A 22,515-nucleotide genomic window follows, 5' to 3' on the forward strand; every position below is an offset into this window, starting at 1 on the left:
CATCGGGGAGCTACTAAGGTACTTTGAGCTGGGCAGAGGAAGGTGGGACAAATCTGTTCATGGAGACATTTTGAAAAGACCTTTTGGTAAAACCAGGGTCCCATCCTTCATGTACAGGGATGACCTTATACATCCATTCTTGTCGTTTTCCAGGAGGCAGAGGAAACTTGCCTGCTTCACCATCTAGTGCAGGTTTGGACACATGGGGAGAGGAACGTCTTTGGCTGTGGGGCAAGGAGGAACAGAGTGGCTCCCATGAGGAGAGAAGACACAAATTTGGTCGTGAAAGCATTGAATGGTTCTTCATTGACCAGGGCTCTTTTAATTGCAAGTGACAGAGGCATAATACAAACTAGCTAAAGTCAGAAAAATAATTTGTTGGCTATCAAAACTGATCGTTCCCAGGGCACAGCTGGCATGGAGGGCTCAGTGTTTGCAGGACTCTCTGTCACTTGGTCTTTCCCACTCTGCTTCTCTGTTTCTGTAGATGTTATTCTCTCTTAGGAGGGCTTCCTCCCAAATGTCCTTAGACCCATGAAGTGGCATCTCTGTCCTGGGCTTCATGCCTCTGGGGACCCTGTGCTTTGAGGTAACTTCCTTGAAATTTTCTAAGCCTCTTGGATGCCTGGAACCAGCTGGAGCCATCACTGACAGTCAGGCAGGGTGCCCGAAACCCACACCAGGACTCATACGGGCCCCGGTACTCATGTCTCCCCAGGGGGACATCTGACTCCCTTTCACCTTTGCAGGGTCAACCAGATATTCTGAGGAATTTTAGGAATCACATCCATGGAATTATCCAGGGACCCTGGGGCCAGGCCCCAGTTCCAGAAAGATGGTTTGGTGAATAGATCACTCTCATGAGGCAGTGTATTTCTTTCAGAGGATCCCGTGAGACTGGGCCTCAAGAATGGTGCTGACAAGCTGATTTGGAATCCTCTTACTTCCATCTGATCTGAGTTCAGAGCTCTAGGCTATACTGGCCTTTGGGCTTCCACTGTGTGTGAAGGCCCAAGTGCCAGTCAATCCTGTTCATTCATGTTCTGATTATGGGGCACCAGAGGGTGGTGGAGGTGGTGACCGGAGTCCTTTATCCTGTGTGCTTCCTGCTGCTGCAGCCAGGTAGCCGCCCACACTGCTGCACAGGTCAGGATCTGTACCATGGGCTGTGCCTGTCTCCTCCAAGAGTTTCCAGATCATTGTTTCAAAGCACCAATGGGCCCTTCAAATTGATGTCCTCTCTTGCATATGATTGATGTGCTGTCTTCTTGGGCTAGTTGTCGTTCATGCCAAATCAAGGACAGAGGTTCCTTGTGTAGATCCAGATAATAATAGAGTTCAGGCCTCTGCCCACCAACTCCCACATGGGGAATGGCCCGCGACCATCAGCATCTTTCTACCTTACATTTTTATTTACCTCTCCTTCATCCATGATTAGATATATAACCCTTATACAGTCAGCACCAAGTGGTCCAGTTTCAAGGAGGTGCTATTCAAAGAAACACAGTCCATCCACCCTAATTAATTTCAAAATAACTCAAGTATTTTGCTCCTTGAAAATTACATGGCTTGGTGTGGTGGCTCATGCCTGTAATCCCAGCACTTTGGGAGTCTGAGGCAGGTGGATTACTTGAGGCCAGAAGTTTGAGACCAGCCTGGCCAACATGGCGAAACCCTGTCTCTATTAAAAATACAAAAATGAGCCTGGCATGGTGACACACACCTGTAGTCCCAGCTACTCGGGAGGCTGAGGCAGGAGAATCACTTGAACCCAGGAGGTGGAGGTTGCAGTGAGCTGAGATCGTACCACTGCACTTCAGCTTGGGAGACAGAGCGAGACTCCGTCTCAAAAAAAAAAAAAAAAAAAAAAAAAAAAAAAAAAAAAAAATTAGCTGGGCACAGTGGCGCGTGCGCTTGTAACCCCAGCTACTCAGAAGGCTGAGACACAAGAATTGCTTGAACCCAGGAGGTGGAGGTTGCAGTGAGCCAAGATAGCTCCACTGCACTCCAGACTGGGAGACAGAGCGAGACTCCGTCTCAAAAAGAAAAGAAAAGAAAAGAAAAGAAAAGAAAGTTATATAAGGGATCTAAGTACATGCTCCACAGGAATCCCATACATTCACCAGACAGTCCACAGCTGCTCCAGCCAACTCTCTTCAAAGTTCTTACCTTTGCCAAAACTCTTTCTAAATCCACAGCTCTTAAGGCTTTTCTTCTTTATTTCTATGCCTCCCTCCAAGGAATGAATTATCTACATTTGTGCTGTCTAATATGGTAGCCACTAGCCGTATGTAGCTATCAAGCACTTGAAATACGGCTAGTTTGATTTGAGATGTGCTGTAAGTTTAAAATGCACACTGGAGTTTGAAGACTTGGGATGAGAAAAAAAGAAACATAGAATGTCTCACTAATATTTTTCATATTGATTGCATGTTAAAATGATAATGTTTTAAATATATTAGCTTCCATAGAAATATTTTTAAGATTAATTTGTACCAGTTTCTTTTTACTTTTGTAATATGGCTACTTATACAATATGATTTTATATTTATAAAATATAAAATTACATATGTAGCTCAGGTTGTATTTCTACTGGGCAGCCGTGGATCAGATCAATTAAGACTACCTAGAAGTCTTCATTTTTTTCTCCTTGCTCTGTGGTTCTTTCTTCTTTGCCCCGATATCTTGATTTAAAAACACAAAAGCTCCTATTACTGATCTGGCAGAAATGAAACTCTTCTTAGATAGGATGTCAAGGAGCAAAGGCTCTAGAAACAAAGGCATCCATCAGCTTTGTCCCATCACACAGATGTTAACTTGCATTTGGATTCAAACTGACATTTTAGGAAATAACTAAATTCACAGTCTGTGGAAATTGCCGCCATAATACTTCACCACATAGAAACAACATCGAGTGGAGGAAATTTTTTTTTCTGAAACTCTAACAAATCCACATTTTAGTCTAGAGTTTAAATTATTTCATTCATGAGGGAGCTTCTCTCTAACTTCTGTTCTTTCCAGGCCCTGCCACAATCCCATACTACTTAGTTGGCACAACTCATGTAAGACAATTAGCTCCTTTGATTTAAAACTGGCAGGAAACATTTTCCTGTTTCATTTTCTGCACTTGGATAAATGTCCAGTTCCCAATCTATCATCACCAACAACTTAAGACTCCACCATTTAGTCCCCGCTTCAAGGAGACTGTCTTGAACCATGAAAGCAAAGCTGCCATGACTCACACTTCAATAAAACATGTCTGGAAGTTTGGGAAAACAGCCAAAAGCACTTAATATAACCTTACGATAAGAGATATAAGGTAGTTGGGAATACAACAGGAGGATTCGTTTTAAGCTTTGAAATACTTTTTATCTGATAATCTTTTAAGTCTTTTGGATTAAAAAGCAATGCACATTGACAGCTAACAGGAAAAGAATTTCAATATCTAAGTGTTCACATATGTGAAAAAAATTGAATGTGAACTGAAAGCATGCATTTGAAATAAATCATGGCTAATGGGCAAAATTATTCTCCCTAGATTAATAAGGGAACAATTTAATCTGGGCGGCTGTAGTGAAAGATTTAAAAGCTAACTACTTATTGTTATCAGCCTGTGGTTTTGAAAATCAGAAATGAACTTGAAAAATGGTTTCTTAGAACCTCTAAGGAATAGGGGAGAGGGGGAAGACTTTCTCAGGTACATATTTTCTTCCTATAGTACCATTTTTTTTTTTTTTTTTGGCATATAAAGGACACGCATATACAATTTTAGAATTTGTTAGTATTTTTCCGTAGTTTTATATGTTTAATATTTCAGACAATTGCTTGTTCATGTTATTTGAGGAAGAGGAAGTAGAGTGTTGTGCAATTAAATGGAATCTCAAGAATTAACGCTGATATTTAGTAAGCCATTTCCTCTTACTGTAAGTGTCTAATTCATGCATTTCTCTATAAATGGCAAAGCTGCAGATCTCATCAAAAATTTCATACTCAAAATATGAATCTCTGAGTTCTTAGTTAACTTTAAGATGTCATTTCTTAAACATTTTTTGAGACAAGAGGCAGATCAGAATTTAGATATTCCATAACTGTTTTATTTTATGAAGAGATGCATGTACAGACATGAGCAAACAAAAGTTTCTTGGTGTTTGGCCTAGAAGGTTCTATTTTTTTCTCCTCTGAGCTGAAGTTCCTGTGTGAGAGTGAGACCTCATAGTAGAGTGGAAGTTGGAAACATTTGTGGAGATACAGGCACTTAAGCAAAAATCAGAGATGAGCTGCAACTTTTCCTGGCTCTGGCCTGAGGCTGGCTGCACACATCACAAAACCCCAGGGTAATGTCCTCTAGCTCCAACCATGTTGTTGCAAATGACAAGCTCTCATTCTTTTTATGGCTGAATAATATTCCTCTGCATATGTACCATATTTTCTTTATTCATTTACCCACTGAGGGACATTTGGGTTGATTCTATATCCTGGCTATTGTGAGTAGTGCTTCAATAAACATGAGATTGCAGATATCTCTTCAACATACTAATTTCCTTTCTTTTGGGATTATTTCCAGCAGTGGGATTGTTGGATTGAATAGTAGCTCTAGTATTAGTTTTCTGAGGATTGTTCTCTATAGTGGTTGTACTCATTTACATTTCCACCAACAGCATATGAGGGTTCTCCTTTCTCCACATCCTGACCAGCATTTATTATTGCCTGTCTTTTGGATGAAAGCCATGTTAACTGGGGTGAGATGATATCTCATTGTAGTTTTGATTTGCATCTCTCTAATGATTAGTGAAGTTGAGCATTTTTTGCACAAACCTGTTGGTCATTCACATGTTTTCTTTGGAGAAATACCTATTCAGATCTTTTCCTCATGTTTTAATTGGATTATTTGATTTTTTCCTATTGAGTTGTTTGAGCTTCTTATGTATTCCAGTTATTAATCCCTTGTCAGGTGGGTAGTTTGCAAATATTTTCTCCCATTCTGTGGATTGTCCTTTCACTTGTTGATTGTTTCTTTTGCTCTGCGGAGGCTTTTTAGCTTGATGTGATCCCATTTGTCCATTTTTGATTAGGTTTCCTGCGCTTTTGAGGTCTTACTTAAGAAATCTTTGCCCATATCAATGTCCTGAAAAGTTTCCCCAATGTTTTCTTTTAGTAGTTTCATAGTTTCAGGTTTAGACTTAAGTCTTGAGATAAGGGTCTACTTTTGTTAAGTGGAATAAACCAGGCACAGAAGGACACATTTTTCACATGTTCTCACTCACATGTAGAAACTAAAAATTTTAAAAAATTGATCTCGTGGAGATACAGATGATTACCAGAGGTAAGGAAGAGTAACAGGAATGGTGGTGTAAAGTGGGGATGGTTATTGGGTACAAAAATGCAGTTAGATAGCATGAATAATATCTAGTGTTCAGTAGCACGATAGGGTGACTATAGTTAACAATGATTTATTGTGTATGTTTAAATAACTAAATGAGTGGAATTGAACTGTTCCTAACACAAAGAAATGACGAACACTTGAGGTAATGGATACCACAATTATCCTAATTTGATCATTATACATTGTACGCCCTGTATCCAAACATCAGATGTACCCCATAAATACATACAACTATTCTGTATCCATAACAAATAAAAATAAAACAAAAATGACCCCAAGAAACCCCAAGGTAGCAGCAGCCTTCAGAAATCTTTTTCCCTATCCTTCCTCTTTGCAGGGCTTGTCCTCAGACAAGTGCAATAGATGGCTGTATGTTCTTAAAAATCTCCTTGGGAAGCTGCCCAGCAGCCTCTGCAGCCTGTTCCAAGCCTAACACTCAGGAGGCCCTTTTAAATGTGTAATATAAATTTGCCCCGCTCTAACCTGGGGCCCTGCGGGGTACTGGCCTTAACACCACATGCCTAGGTGAGACACAGGGAGAGAGGCTGACTCATTTCTGTCTCTGTTAAATATCCATTCTCTTATGTGTACTAGGGAAGCAACACTTTCTAACATTTCTCTTGAGACCTATGATTTGGGCCTAAGAAGATAATAATGAAAGAAATTATCTGGCTCTTTAATAAATCCTGCCATATGCCTGCAACCTCATCGGTACAAATTCTTATCTCAGAGAAGAAATGAGTCTTGAATGCAACCTACACTGATACTTATCAGAATCCTGTCTACAAAATGGGAAGGCAGATCCTTATTAGAAAAAGGTGTCTGGCAAGGGCAAGAAATGAAAGTGAAGGTCACCAGCAACTAGAAAGAACAGCAGCTTGGATTGTAGAACCCTGGAGAGGAAGGCATTTTGTCAGCCCTGCTAAGGCACATGAATGGCAATGATGGTGAGGTGATGTCTCCACCCTGTGTGCTGTCTGTAGACATTAAATATCTGGTTCTCTGCCTGATTTTTATGACGGCAAATTACTAAATGATTTCCATAGCATGAAGGGAAAACAGAGGAGGAGTCCAAGCCCAAATGCAAGTCTCTGCATTAAAGGAACATTTATCATGGACTTGAGCTGAGGCCAGGCTCAGGCTGCCAGATGGATCTGGAAGGAGCGATTGGAGAATATTTCCTTTGAAGTTTGGTGGTCAGCTGCTGCTGGCTTTGCTGATGAACCCATCTTGTTCTAGGAAGAGTAAGGCTATTATTTAGAAGGGAGAGAGTCCACATTTGAAGTTCTGTATTAACATTGCTACAAATGATAGAAAACTTTTTATTTCTAGGCAACGTTTAAAGCAACTTGCCTGGTGTGGGTTTTGCACACTCCCCTTAGGGTAGTAATTTTTAAAGAGCTTTAATTTAATGGAACAATTAGTATGTGAAGTAATCGCCAGCGGTGGTGGTGGGGATGGTTTGCAAGGCTCCCTGAGCCCCTCTCTGCCTGGGGAGGGAGCAGGGCGGGGGTGCAGCTCTGTGTGCCCAGGCAAGTGGCAGGTCTTTCAGGGTAAATAAAGAGAAGTGGGTTCCTACTCTGTCCCTGTAGCCCACAGGCTAATAGGATGGGGTGAAGTAGGGAAAGAAGGCATACAATGTGAATCCGAAGTAGAAAGTATAAGCGGAGAAAACACTACAGGGAGGTCACAATCAGGCAGAGGGGATCCAATAGAGGAGGTATCTTAACACTCTCCCCAAAAGGAGCAGAAATTTGGGCAAGAAATGGAGCAGAAGACGGCAGACTGTGGTGGGTATGTGAGAAACTTTGAGGCACGTTAGGGAAGAGAGAATCATCAGGTTGGATTGGAATGGAGGGGAGTGTCTGGAGAAAAGTCTGGAAAGAAAGTCAAGGCCATGTTGTGAAAGGTCTTCCTTTGGGTGGGAAGAGCTGGAGGCTGCCACGGTAGCCCAGGTGAGAGAACGAGCATGCAGCGGCGAACGGGTGGGCAGAATGCACAGAAGAGCTACCACAGATGAGGCTACTATTTAGAAGGGAGGGAGCTCACATTTAAAGTTCTGTATTAACATTGCTACAAATGAAAGCTATTCTCCATTGTGGCTGCACATCAGAGTCACCTGGGAAGCTTAAAAACTAGTGATGCCTGGACCACATGACCAGAGATTCTGGTTTAAGTGGTCTGGGGTGTGGCCCTGGGCATCAGGATTTTTTAAAAGCTCCCCATGATTACTTATTCTAAGTTGCAGCCAGGGTTGAGAACCACTGGTTGTAGCAGATTCTAGAAAACTTGAGGCAAGGTTAGTGATGCTGGCCCATAGACCATTTTTTGAGTAGCACTTGACCATGCCACATCAGCACAGCACCTGCCTGCATTTTCACTTCTCTGGGGAGGAGAAATTACAAAAACTTTCACCTTTTTTCATCAGCTATTCCCTGGGATGTTGGGCCCTGCTAAGAGAGGGCTGCCTCATTCACTGGTGGTTGCTGCCCTTCAAGGACAAATGGGGACTTCAAACGGGAACACACACATCCTTGGGGCTATAGGAAGACCTTTCAGGGAGCATGCATAATTTTTACCAGAATCAACTTCCAAGTCCTCAGTTTCCACATGTGCCCTCTCCTAAAACAGATCAGCCTGAGCATGTGCCTCCCCTCTGCCGATGTTCCTACTTCCCCTTCCTCAACCTCCCTTCTCCATGAAGGCAAGATTTCCCTCTCACCCGGCTTACCATGGGGCATAGTGCCAGGACTTCTAACAAAGGGGAATTAGAAAAGGCAGCCTCTCATTGTGCAATTAGAGTTTATAATAATAGCAAACACTTACACAGAAGTGTGGAGCAGTCCTTTTTCTAAGTACTTTACATAAAATTATCTCATCTAATCCTCCTAATAGTCCTGTAAGTAGGTATTATTCTTATTCTCAATTTGTAGAAAACATTGAGGTAGAAGCAGTTAAGTAACTTGCCCAAGGCTGGTAAGAGGGATAGAGCTGAGATACGGCAGAAATTTTCTATCAACTGCATAAACTAAATCTAAAGTTCCATTATTTTGACAAAAATGTAATATAATGCTCATATTCAAAATACAATGCTCTGACATCTTTTACTGTTATTTAAACACATGATAAAAAATCTTTATAAGTCAACTTTAAAATGTGCAAAAAAGGTCAATTCTTAGAGTTGGGTTGTGAGCAAAATATCTGAAGATCATTGATTTTGAGCCAAATAGCCCTGGCTATGACTCTTGGCTTAGTCACCATGCCATCTTGGCCAAATCCCACTCTTTCTGAGGCTTAGTCTCTCATCTGTAAAAATGGGAACAACCATCTCAGCAGGGTTGTTGAAAAGATCAAATGAGACAGCCCAAGAAGTGGCCTGGCCTGCAGCCAACTCAGGGTGAATGGCAAGTATTATTAACGTGGTTTGCGTCTGGCAAATCTTGGCATGTGGTAAGAGCTCCATGAATGTGAGTGCCCTTCCCCTTAGTAATGGTTCCCAGATTTGATTCCCATGGAAGCCCAGACATCTTGTGGAGAGGGAGGGGGTAGCATGAGGCCCCCAAGTTTCGTGCCTCCCATTGTTTTCCCTTTTCAACTTCCTCAAGGAAAATCTCAAAATGCACCTCCCCCAAGTTGCCTTCCCTGACTAATACAGCTTCACAATGACGTTTCTCTTTCATCATTTGACTGGCTCATGCCAGGCACTCCACAGTTAATTAACCAATGAATGAATGAATACCGGGAATGGGGTAGTGAAGAAGGCAGGCATTTTTCCCTGCCCTCATCAAACTTGCCGTCTGGTAGAGAAAACAGACATGTCACTGATAGATGCTATGGTGGAAGAAGAAAAGGAGCCACTAAAAGCCCACGGAAAGGGCACCTACCCAGGCTAAGGGCATCAAGGAGGGCCTCCCAGAGAAAGTGTAGTCTAAACTAAAATCTCATGGACACATGGAAGCCAGACAGCAAGAACATAGGTCTGTGTTCACAGGTTTGGAGGTGGAAAAAAAGCATGCTAGGTTCAGAGAACTGAAAATATTTTAGTAAACTCGGCTATAAAAATGTATGTTTTCCAGTCTTGAACTTGATTTATTGCCTTTCCTTGGCCCTCCCAGACAATGGTGTACTTCTGGAAGACATGATGGACCTTCTACATCTTTCGTGTTTACCCTGTATTTGCTTGACTATGCAATATCCACAGCTGACACTTTAATAAATGCTTAGTGGGTGTGGAACTTACTAGAAAAGGATACCTCTCTGAAGCTTTCTTGGAGCTCATTTCTACATTCCCTGGGCCTGGGCAGCACTGTATAGAATCCCTTCTAGCCAGAAAGGGGCTAACAGAATCCACCTATTGGCCCTTAAGACATGTATCTCCGGGAAACCATGCTCTGAAATATCTTTTCATGCATTATCCCAAACTCAGGGTTATGTATTAATAGGAGCATTTCCCCTGCAAGGGGTATTCATAGCCAGTGGCCCTGGGGCTGGGGCTCTGATTCTGTAGGATGGATGAATGACAATGAATGGCTTGTCTCATTCTGCATTTCCTGTCCAAGACCAAGGAAGGGCACAGGGTTGGCAGGAGGGAGGAGAGAGCAGGATTGTCCAGTCAGCCTCTGGCTGTATCATGGACAGGTCAGATTCAGTCACCAGCAGATGGACTCGGCCTTTCTTGCTGTCCCAAAGTGGCCCTTGCTAGCCATCTGTTCTCCTCTTCTCACATCCTTCAAGGCTTTCTGATCGAGTCCACAAAACTGACTCTTGCAAATGACATTGGGAAATAAGCTGTGGTCACCAAGTCAAAACCAACTGAGATGGGATATTTCTTTTGAGGCATGAAAACAAAGATTTTTGGTAATCTTTTAGAGCATTCCTAGCTGAACACTTTTCCCGGAAATCCATAAGTAAGTGCTCCTTGTGTCCTAGAGAGCAATGAAATTTATTCTTACACCACCCACACCAACTGAATGCTAGTTATGATAGGCTCTAAGGTGGTCCATGATACCACCACATACATAGGTAAGCTTACTTCCTGTGTGTCTGCTGGAGAAAGCCATGTTTATGGCAAATGCATTTATGTTTCCAGTTTTCAAAGTTCAGATCTGATTTTCCCTGGTTTGTGGGAAGCGGGTTGGCCAGCAAATGAAAATCAGCAGGAGGAGACTTTCCCAAAAATCAAAGGAAGATGGACGCAGAATGTGAGAAGCCTGGACTCCGCTAGCCTGGTCTCCAAGCCTTGGGCCACATGCAGTCTGGCTGGTATATGACCAAGGTCTGAGGTCAAAGGTGAGATTCCATACAGATGGAGACAGGCCAGTTGAACCATGCCAGAAACTACCACTTCCTAAGTGCACCTCTTTTCTCTACTGAAAGCAGACCCAACTGTCTTTAGTGAGTCCTTTACTATGTCTGTTTTGTGTCACGCGTATTGACCCCTCATATGCACTCTGAAGTCAGGAACAATCTTCTCTCACCTCTCCCCTCCAGAACTCTAGAGGAAGCAACCATTTCATCCATGATAAGAACAGGATCCTGAGCTGACGACTTCCTGCATACCATTTCCTTGGTTATGAGATGTTTTTACCCCAAATCCAGCCCATGTCTTTCCCTGTTGTTTATGATTATTAGATGTATGCACTTTTCTACCACCTTCTTTTTCAAGAGACATCTTGTCCTGAGGTTCTTGTGTCATTTGCTATCCACAGCATATGCCAGGTAAACATTCAGCAAGAAGCAAATGCTTCCAGCCACGTGAGTCATCTGAAAGGAAAACACAAGCAGGCCTTCTGCCGGGACCAGTAGCCGCCTGCTGTTAGCTGGGGAGAAAAGACTTTCATTCGTTTTTGTCACCGAGCTGATACTGTGCCAACGCCCACATCTGGAAACAGTTATCAAGAAAGAAGAGGCATGCAAGCCTGGGTCTCATGACCCTGCAGTCTTCCTTTCTGCTGCTCTATTTATTAACGTACTGGTTTAGAGTGATCAACCTATGTCCCCAGAGTAAGTTATTGAAACTAAATTTTTAAAAGACCACTGCTGTCACACCAATCTACAAAAACAGGCCAAGGTCTAACTTATGGGGTCTTGGATGGAGTTTGTATCTAAACACATTTTAAAGTTGCTTATTGTGTTGTACTTTAATCACTGAGCCAAGCCTTTTTAAGCTTTGCCTTAAGGTCTGTGCCCCTCCCCAGCTTGGCAGAACTCTGTCCTGTCTGTCTCAAGGGCTTGATAGAATTTGTACTTATTGGATCTGGACACACAGATAGAGGAGTCTGTTATTTTCACATCACACAGACCAATACACACAAATACATACTTGTTGCCCTTCCTTGCCTCTTTCACTATAAGTAACTAGAAAGTTAAGAAGGAACCTGAACTGTGTTTGTGTAGCACCAGCGCTATGTGATGGTACTTGCTGATCAGGCCCCGAAGATGTAAATAGAATCCACAAGGGCTTATTGGTTTTGGAGTTTGAAAAGTGCCCACAGAGAAGACTTGAACCTATTTTTGAGAAGGACCAAATCAAGTCATAAGATATTTAGTAGATCTCTCTACAACAGAGGGAGGAATAAAAGTGGCCATTAAGAATGAATACAGAGGAAAGCATTTCCTTCAGGCTTATATATGTCTCAGGAATTGTAAAGCGCTAACAAGAACCAGAAATTCAGACCGGCAATCCTGTCTCTAGTACTAACCCCGTCTCTGGTTTCTGTTTTGATGAGTTGCAGTCTACCTTGCTGACTTGGCTTCACTGTCCACCAGATGATGAATCACCTCTTCTGGGAAGAATCGGGTTCCCCTCTGGCTACCCCAAATTCCCCCCGTCAATCCTTGCTACCCTCCCACCCCCGTTGTGTGGTGTGTGGTTGGGTACTTCCCTTTGGAGTCCTTTTGCGTATAGCCATGCATTTGGCACTTATTTCATTGTATATGTGCCTGGCTCCCCACCAGAGAATGACTCACTTGCGTCTAGAACCGTAATAAGCAGCCGACTGCTCGGCTCCTAACATGAGCTCAGTAAATACTGGTAGAATCTATCAAGAACTGCTTTCTGGAGCAAGCTGGTTGTTCACACATTGTCAGTAGTATTTTTAAAAAGTAATGTAGAATAACAGGACTAACTGAACTTCTAGTTAGACTGTTACTTCAGGAATGTGCTAACTAACATGGCAAATCTTTTCTAGGCACCCTGGAGGTCATTTTAATTTTTTTGTTGTCCTGCAATTTTGGTGTATAAAACGTTCATTGAAATGACCATGCCACGAGTTTGAAGATTTCTCAAATCTTGATATTTAATTGATATTTCATCAGTGATTAATGAGGGATTAAAGGTTGTTGAAGACTACTAAGCAATTCTAGTTGATACACTGAAAGGAATACTGATTCATGGTCATCTAGAGAGTGGCTCCAGCAGCTCATGTCCCCTGCCTGTCTGGAGAAGGAGATGAGTGGCTGTATGCTGGCTGCTTTCTTCCCCAAGCCTGCCTCACTCACCGGAGCAGCTGCTAGAGTGTTGCTCAGTGAACATGTATGCGAGGGAGAAGATTTAGGGATTGTATTAGTCTGTTTTCATGCTGCTGTTAAAGACAGACCTGAGACTGGGTAATTTATACAGAAAAAGAGATTTAATGGACTCACAGTTCCGTGTGGCTGGAGAGGCCTCACAATCATGGTGGAAAGCGAAATGCATGTCTTACATGGTGGCAGACAAGAGAGAAAGTGAGCCAAACAAAAGAGGTTTTTCCTCATAAAATCATCAGATCTCGTGAGAGTTATTCACTACCATGAGAACAGTAGGGGGGAAACTACCGCCATGATTCAATTATCTCCCATCCAGTCCCTCCCACAACACATGGGAATTATGGGAGCTACAGTTCAAGATGGGATTTGGGTGGGGACACAGCCAAACCATATCAAGGATTTTCCAAAAATATGCAACTACATTACCTGGGGAGGGGACACATAGTGGTTTAGGTAGGACAACTACTGGGGGCTGGGCTGCCTCTGTTCAAATGCTGGCTCTCCTACCCACTAGCTTTGTCACCACTCCAACAAACTTCTTCACCTCTCCAGCCTTGCCTTCTTCATCTGGAAAACAGAAAAGAGGACAGTACCCAACCCATAAGATTATTTTAAGGATGGAATCACCTAATACATAAAGGTATTGAGAATAGGACCTGACACTGGTAAGCTCTTATTTTTCTTTAATAAGCCAGTATTCTATGTGGGCACATGCATGCACATGTCTGTTTTTTTCCTTCTGCTTGCTTCCCTGCCTCATTCTCAAATATATAGCCTTTCCTAAACACAGCCTCATCTGGAGGAAGCTTGGAGGCTAATTCTTGCTTTTGTTATCTTTAGAAGCAGAAATCATTCTAAACGTTTGTATCTTAACTGCAGAGCACTATGTGGTTTGTGTAGAGCACAGTATTCACCCCATTCCTGTCCCAGTGAAATATGAGGAGTCCCAGGGATGGAAGACTGAGGAAGCAAATGCTGGGAAAGACTGGGGAAGGGGGCGTTATGGCTGGCCTGCCACCGGGCTCAGTACCCAATCACTCGATGAGGGACAGTGGAAGGTCCAGAGAAGTCTGGGGTGGGTATCATGGGGCACTCTACATGGGGTTTAATTTTTGTCCTTTCCTGCCAGGGCAAAGGTGCTGATCTGGACAATGAGCAAGTTCTAAAATGTTAAAACCAGCAGGCAAAATACGGTGGCTCTCATCTCACCAGCTCTCCAGCCTGCACAAATTAATTTCTATACCATGGATTTGAATGTCCAGGGCGTTTTGGAGTAGGGTGGATGGGGTCAGGATAGCAGCAAATTCTTAGCAATTTTGAAAATGGCTCTCAGAATGGCTGCTGTGGAGTCATCAGTCATGGCTGCATCAACCCTTCTTCCCCTTTCTACCTTCTGATGCTGGCACAACATTGCAGCTGGGGAAGCAGAGACTTTCTTTCACCTAGCATGAGGGAGCATCCAAAGGATCAGGATGTGATGTTGGGAGCACCGGTCCCAGAGAAGCTCACTCCTTCTCCTTCATGCTGGGACTTAAGGCCTGTGCTAGGGAAGATGGGGAGGGAGCCAGGTCCAATGTTCTTTAAAGCCCTTCAGAATACCTGCCTGACCCAGAGGGCCACGCAAATGAGTCTAGTCCACAGCATATAGTGGAGCAGTCACCTACAGCAGAGCCAACAAATGTCTTTGTCTATTCTGACCACTCTATTATAGAATAGGTGTGAATTATGTTAGAAAGAATTTGGGAAGCCAGTCAACTGATGGATCCGCAAATGCTAACTGGGCTCCATGCTGACTTATTAGGAGGCTGTAAAAGAATCAGGGAGCAAACACATGGGCTCACTGTGATGATGGATGTTAGACTTCAAAAAGGAGAGGCTCCATCCAGTGGGAGAGCCATGGAAGGGAGACCAGCTGAAAAAACAGCAGTCCAGAGAGGTGGAGGAATTTGCCTGGGCAAAGCTTCTCAGCAAAGCTGGTTTTGGAAGAAGAGAATCACATACGTGTGTAGAGGCAAAAAAGGAGCATAGTGTTCACTACACGGGGAGCAGAGCAAGGCTGGGGTTGGGGGCCTGAGTGGGTGGAAGAGGCACAGGCCGGCCCTGCAAGAGCCCAGGCTGAAACTGGGGCACAGGGAAAGCAGGTTACATGAAGCAAAGGGGGAATTTTGCAGAGGACTTTAGAAGCCAGGTACAGTAGAAAAAGGGCAATACATGGGGATTATGGATTTATGTGTTCTTTCAGTATAGGGATTATGGATGTATGTGTTCCTCTTATCTAGTCTTTTTGTATTTTTTAAGGTTTTTTTGTTTTGTTTTGTTTTTGTTTTTTGTTTTTTTGTTTTGTGATGTGCCTGTGTTTCTTTTTAACATGGTAGGGTGCTGGAGAGGATGAGATGTTCATCAAAAAAATAAATAAATAAACCGAGAAGTCTGGATTTTCTTTTACAAACAATAGAAGCCATCGGGAGTGTCCTAGAAGTGCAGTGTTTTGGTAGAAGTGGTGTTTTAAGAAGATAAGACAGGCTACGTTGGGAGATGGATGACTGGGGTGGGAGCTGATGTCAGACTGGCTGGAGGCTGTGGGTGGGGAGAGGCAAGGCAGTGGGGACCTGGAGTATTTGAGTAGTAGAAGGGGGAACAGAAACATCTAGGAGAGACTTGGAAAGAACACCTGCAGGATCTTGGTGACTGATTGCATGTGGGTGACCAGAGAGCAGGGACCGGCAAAACTGAATGCAAGATTTCCAACCTTGAGCTGCACCACGGGCAAGAATGAAGAAATGAAGAAGGGGAGCTGGACCAAGGAGCCAAGGGATTTCTGCACTTTGGAATGAATCGCTGCCAGGTGGTGTCCATTTCCCTGAAGGCCTTTGTTCTACGTGCAAGAAAACTCAAGGGAAGCAGAGGAAAGACGTGTGTAAGCCAACAATCATCTGTGGGCATCCCTCCACTAAAGTATTTGAGGTCAGGCAATTAAAGCAACCTCAAAAGTGCCTCTGGATTCTTCTTAGATATTTTAGCAGAGCCAAATCAATGAAACTCTCATGAAAAATCAATTTCCCTGGAAAATGAAATTGGGTTCTAACCAACAAGTAGCATTTGGCAGGCCCTGATTAAGAAAGCTAGTGTTTGGAGAAGTTCTAAAAACAGCCAAGTCATTTAAGAAACTAAACACTGGGGCCTAATGCCATTCTAGGGCTGCGACGGCTGTTCTGTTCCCATCAATTGCAGAGCCCGAAGCCTCAGGTTTGTTTTAAGTTCCTGCCGTTACAAACCTGTTGATCATCCCAGCCTCCCTTGCAGGCTTTGAAAAGAGAGAAGAATGGAAGTTGACTGAGCCCAATTTCCCCTCCCCATCCAGTGTGTGGAAGACACTGAATATGCAACAACTGACCTTGCATCTGGGCATCTTGAAAGTCATCCACAAAGTGAGCTGGGTGTCAGCAGAAGATGAGAGTTCCTCTGTGGTCATTTCACTGATACGCATTTTCAGGTGCATTCCGTTTTCTTCCATGCCTACATAAATCGAATCCTGTTTTAACTGCCTCTGAGCTCATAGCTATTTAACATGACCCTGTAGTCCTGTGCATACAAATCACCTAGGGATCTGGTAAAAATGTGGATTCAGTGAGTCTTGGGAAGTTATAAGATTCCGCATTTCTTCACGAGAGCTAGAAAATAAAATAAATAAATAAATAAAAATGTTTTAAAAGTTTCCACATTTCTAACAAACTCTGGGGTTGTGCCGATGATGTTGTTTTGCAGATCACATTTTGAGTGGCAAGATTGTGGAAAATGCTTGAGAAATCAGTCCAAAATCCCCTAAATGGTACTACGATCATGCCTTAATGTTAGTAAACTGGGATGTTTCTTACCTTTATTTGTAACATGGAAAAAATAATTACTGTATATGAAGTACCATTCTAAGTTCTGTGTGTTATACAAGGGATGGCAATTTTCCCCCAAATTTGATTCACGTCTTTTCATTTGGATATCTCTTGCCAAAACTTACCTTTTTTTTTTTCCTCCCTAGCAAGTCTTGGGGAGCTGAATTTTAAGAGCTCTTTATTTAGCTACATGTGCCCTCTGAAATGATTTTGACTGTGTCTTCTGTCTCCATGGATGCCCAAGCATCACCAGGAACTTTAGGGAGTATGGAAAAGGCAGGCCTGGGGTCAGCTGGGCTGCAGATGCCAGCTCTCCCACCAACAGGCCCAGACCAGTTTCTTTCCTAAGTTTCTTTGTGAAGAACTTGTTGGAACGACTAATTTATCGTCATGCGTAAAGCTTGTTGTCATGCCCTACAGGGTTATTTTCAAAAACTGAACTGTTTTTGGTGACCTTTCATGTGCCACAGAATGTAAAAGCAGTCATTTTTTAAAGTGCTTGAAAAAGTCGAGTAAAGATTCTTCTAAGCAAGCCTCACTTTCTCCTGCTTAGATTGTTTAATCTGGAAGGAAAAAATTCTTTCTCAAATGACAGGGCTTCTGGTGCTCTGTGTTTGCCTGGTTGGCTCTGGGTCATCTGGGGATGGAGGGAGGGTCCCTGCTCCTACCTCCAGCAGCATCACTCTTGTCTCCAAAGAAGCACCAACCTCAGGTGGGAGAATGTTTATACTCACAGGATTCTGCTTTTCGTGTTTGAAAGAGGGAATGGGTGGTGGGTCACGGAGGTGGGATTTTTAAAAAAATATCTAAACCATAAATAAAGTATTACTGCAATCTCTTTACTGAGCTCATGGAAAAACTCAAGTCATCGAATGTTAGTTTTGCAGACTAGAGAAGTGAGGTCCAGTGAACTTGCTTGACTTGCCCTAAATCTTGCTAGAGAGAGCTGGAACCAGATGGCAGGGCTCCTGGCCTCTTACATACAAGGAGCATTTTTCCTAGAAACTGCAATGCAGCCAAATTCTACTGATCTCAGGGGAAACTTATTCTGGGAGTCAGCCTGAGCTTGAATCCCTTTGGGTTCTTCCCATTATCCTATGCCAAGCTGTCATGCCGAAACCGAGAAATGTTTTGCTTTCAACAAGTGAAATGAGCATTTTCAGATAATTATTTCTGTAGTTTCTCAAAACTATCATATCATTTAATTGAACCCTACTATATAGAACAATTACTGGGAGAGATAATAATAATAATAGCAATGCATATTTATTGGCCATTTTAGTCGAATTGTATCATGTAATCTAGTTTAGAGTCCTGTGAGGTGGGTTTTATCATCCTCTCTCTGAGGTTGAATAAGTTGCTCAAGGCCACACAGCTAGGAAGTAGTAGGACTGGTATTTGAACCCATCTTCTCCTTTTCTTCCCCTTCCTCCTCCTCCTAATCCTCTCTTCCAACACCTGCTCCCGAGGAAGCTCATCCAGTGCATGACTTTAGCTACCACCTGCTCGTGATGGTGACTCAAATCTGCATCTCCAATCCTGACACCTGTCCTGAGCTCTAGACCTTTGAATATAGCTCCCTCCTGTCCATCCTTCCTGGAAATGAAGGTGGCTGGCTTGTCACGCATAATGTGAACACAAATGGAGCACTCTCCTCACACACCCAAATGTGCACCTTCACCAGGGTGCCCAACACAGGTATCCCTTCCTGCCAGCTATGAGCCTGAGCCTCGAAGTTAGCTCCACTCCCCCTCCCTAACCCTGCATGCCCAAGGGGTTTCCAAGTCTAATCAATGCTGCCACTGAAATCACCCATACACCTGTTCCCTCCTCACCACTAGCTTGGTCACTCCACCTGCAGGCCCTCAGTTGCTTTATGCTCTTAGCAGGCAATTCCTCCTTCAGTACCCACACCACTCTGCTTCCTGCTTCCCCTTGCTCCTGTCCCCTCACTCTCATTATCCCTCTCCTTCCCCCTTCCCACCTTCTTTCTATTAGAGTTCTAACCTCTCCAAGCCCCTCTTGTCTTTCCCTGGCTTCCATCCTAAATCACCCTTTCCCTTCTCAGGCAAGCTTCTACATGCTACTCATCTCTCCATCAAACCACCATATTCAAGCTTCGGATATCTGCTCTCCACAGCCAAGTCCCCAGTGATCTCTCTGCTTCTGACACAGTGGACGCCATTCAGATCTGTCTTGCTGGCAGCAATCCTCACTTTGAGCAGCGCTTTCCTACTAGGACACCCCTCCTTGCCTACAACCCCATATTCCCCACTTCCTGGACTCTTCTGTCACTGGAGGATGAATTCCAGGTGTGAATCTTCATCCCGCGTCCCTTGCTTAAGCCCCCGATCCTCATATCCAGCTTTATCCTCATGGGATGCTTCACGAGGATGAATCTCAAGCACCTCAGACTCAGGGTGTCCCAAACCACTCACCTACCTGGCAAGCCTGCACCCTGCATGTGCCTCATCCTGAATGTGGCACCATCACCTGCCACAATATCCAGACCACAAACACCCTTCGATATCCTTGACTCTCCTTTCTCCCTCTGTGTACAGTATGTATACAGACTCCAAGTTCTACTGAGAATATTACCTCCTACCCACCTCACATTTGCCCAGCCTTTCCCATCTCTGCCTCTACCACCATAGTTCAAGCTCTCGCATGGTCCCTTCCTGGTTACCTGTTCTTCTTGCCTCCTTAAGCCTGCTCATGACACTGGCCATGTCACTTGCCTCCACCCATCACCTGCTAGGCTCTTAGCTGGAGTCTGGGACCTGCTACTTTCCTTCTCTTCTTCCCTACCCTTGACTCCACCTCCCTGTGCTTCAGTCAACCAGATAACTTGAGTTTCCTGAATGCATGCCTCAGTTTACCTGGTTAACTCCTTTTCAACTTTGAGGCCTCAGAGCCGGCATCACCCTGTCAGGGCCAGGTGCCTCTCTCAGCTCCCAAAGCCTCAGCTACTCTTCATGGAACATCATTGGCTTGGGTTGTGGATTTCCCCAACTGGGAGCTTTTTCACAAAGGGCTTAGGTCTCACTCATTCTATTCATCCATCTGTGTCTCCCCAGGGCTAGCAGTGTCAAGTAATTGATGGGTCATTAATAGGTGCTTGGGTGAGTATTACCTCTTTACCATGTGACAATTTGTTTACCTGCCCTGAGCTCCTCCAGGGCAGGACTCTTGACTTTGCAGCATGTATCTGGCAGGTACTGTTGCAGAGATGTTTACTGAAGGAGGGAATGAGTTAGTACCAAGGTGAGGACCCCACCCTTCCCTACGGGCTCCAAAAGCAGCTTAGAGCCCAACAAAACCTGCCCCACATTTTTGGCGTTTCTGTGGATCACACGATTTACTCATCAGTCTTTCAATGAGCTTGACAGGTGGGGTGGGGGTGGAGGGATTAGAGATTGAGGAGCTGGGGAGGGGGGGTCGGCTCCTGGGGTGCAGAAACGAGTCTGATGGGCCACAGTGTTTTGGGAATCAGCACTGCCTCCCCTCACCCCTCCCTGCAGTGTTCTGTAGCCTCAAGATCAGTGAGGGCCCCCAGCATGCAGGACCCAAGCCCCAGAGACAGCTGTCCCTCAGTCCCAAGGTCCCCATTTGGAAGCAACCACAGGAGGCCTAGGGGGCCCATACCCTTGGTTCGAGGGAGCCTGTGGCGAGAGAGGGAGGGAGGGAGGGCTGGCAGTGAGGGCGAGGGCTGGGAAAACTGTGAGCACGGGCACAGTGCGGAACAGGGTGGGTGCCCAGCGCAGCCGGGGGCGCGCGGGTTGGGAGGCGCCAGGCGGCCCGCCCTTCATGCACGGGCCGGCCCAGCTTCCCCGCCCCTGGCGTCCGCTCCCTCCCGCTCGCCGCTTACTTAACCTGGCCCGGGCGGCGGAGGCGCTCTCACTTCCCTGGAGCTGCCCGCTCGCCCGTCTGTCGTTAGCTCGCTCGGTGCGCGTCGTCCTGCTCCATGGCGCTCTTCGTGCGGCTGCTGGCCCTCGCGCTGGCTCTGGCCCTGGACCCCGCCGCGACCCTGGCGGGCCCCGCCAAGTCGCCCTACCAGCTGGTGCTGCAGCACAGCCGGCTCCGGGGCCGCCAGCACGGGTAAGCCGAGTCGCCCGGCCAGGGGCTGCGGAGGGTCAGGTCGTCGGGGCTCGGAGCGCACGCCGCTGGGGGCATTGAAGTGGGCTGGGGGCGCAGGGAACAAAGCCGGAACTAAAAGCCGGCAGCGTGGAGCGCTTGGACACCAGCCCCGCACGCGGTGGAAGGAGAGAGGGAGGGAGGTGGGAGACCATGGAGGGAAAGCGGTCGGCCGCCGCTTTGTAGAGGAAGTGAGTAGGAAAGCGAACCAGAGATCCTCAACTCAGGCCAAGAGCCTGAGACGGATAGCGCTTTCAGCTTCTGCTCCCAGCCACTGGAGAAAGGGGGAAATGGCAACTCTTTGGCCATAATCACCATGGGAAGGTGCCGAGGGCAAAGCCCACCCAGCAGTGCACCTATTCCAACCCAGCCAGGCCCCCGGCCAGCGACTCCAGACAAGAACCTAGGCCACACACGGTGGCAGCATCCAAGGTGCCCCAGGCTCCTGTGCACCTGGCCAGGCCCTGCACTCAGATACTGCTGGCACCCGACACTACTCTCTGGGCACAGCAAGGGCAGTGTGGCACTTCTTGCCCTGCCTGATGAAGAGCAGGAGAATGCACTGGGCCCTCACTCACACTGTTCAAATGGGGAAGCTGAGTCCCGAGTGGTTCCACTTTCCCACAGTCCTGAAGTGTGCACTGGAACCAGGATTGGAGTCTGTCTTAAAGTAGTAGCTGGGTTTGTAGATGTAGGACACTATCGTTGCAGGAATTCCTTTGAGACACTGAAGATGTGTTGACTTTAGGAGACAAACTCAAGCAGGTCTGATCTGATAGTGGCCCTAACACAGACCCAGGCAGAGGCAGGCAACATTTCTACATCAAAAACCAGGCCATACCTGCGTCACATATACCTAGGTTTTGCTGCAGCTTCCAGCCTACCTGGTTGCACCAACTTCTTTTTCACAACTAGGTACAACTATATATGAGTAGAATCTTGTAGTGACTCCTCAGAGGAGTCCCCAGATACCATCAGGGTCTGGCATTCATACCCACAAGCAATGCCCAGACCTCCAAGAGACTGGGCAGATCTGTACTCAAACCAAAATTGATTGGTGGGAGTGAGAGAGTTGACTTCATAGGCCCTGACAGTCTTGGCTCCTTGCACTAGGAGTGCTCTTGGTATGGGTACAGGCTGCCCCTTGTAGGGCATAGTTGCCCTTGTTTCCTCTGCTTGTGGCTTTATGGTCTAGGCCTTTCAGGAGTTTGGGACTTTGGGGGAGAGGGCCTGCTGGGAACACATCTGGCCACCCTGCACAGTGAAATCAAACCAGGCCCGGCTGCAGTGTCAACACCGTCCTGGAAATAGGAGAACACTGGGGATATCCTGGGGTCTTTCTGGAAGTGGGATAATCACCTTTGATTTGGGCAGTGTGCAGAATAGAGTGAGGGCAGTGTGCAGAATAGAGTGAGGGGGGATGTCAGAAAGATGAGAGGAATATGAGGCTCAACATCAAAATGCGAGCAACTGGCATTTTTATTGTCTCTGCCCACCTCTCCGTTGGTCTGTCTGTCTTTCCTGCCAATGAATTGTGTTATGTTAGGGTGCCTCAATCTGCTTGGGAGGTTTCCATTTCTTCTG

At 45.3% G+C, this 22,515-nt stretch overlaps 1 protein-coding gene across 1 annotated transcript in view; it reads left to right on the forward strand.

Annotated features, from left to right (window-relative positions):
• The first annotated feature begins 20,600 nt into the window (after positions 1–20,600).
• Positions 20,601–22,515, forward strand: part of TGFBI (transforming growth factor beta induced) — a 33,827-nt gene continuing 31,912 nt past the window's right edge. Inside the window, exon 1 of the mRNA XM_010359903.2 lies at positions 20,601–20,895. Within this exon, the coding sequence (XP_010358205.1) occupies positions 20,762–20,895 (134 nt within the window). The 5' untranslated portion in view covers positions 20,601–20,761. The remainder of the gene's footprint in view (positions 20,896–22,515) is intronic.

The sequence above is a fragment of the Rhinopithecus roxellana genome, chromosome 3 (genome assembly GCF_007565055.1).
Source record: "Rhinopithecus roxellana isolate Shanxi Qingling chromosome 3, ASM756505v1, whole genome shotgun sequence".
Lineage (NCBI taxonomy): Eukaryota > Metazoa > Chordata > Mammalia > Primates > Cercopithecidae > Rhinopithecus > Rhinopithecus roxellana.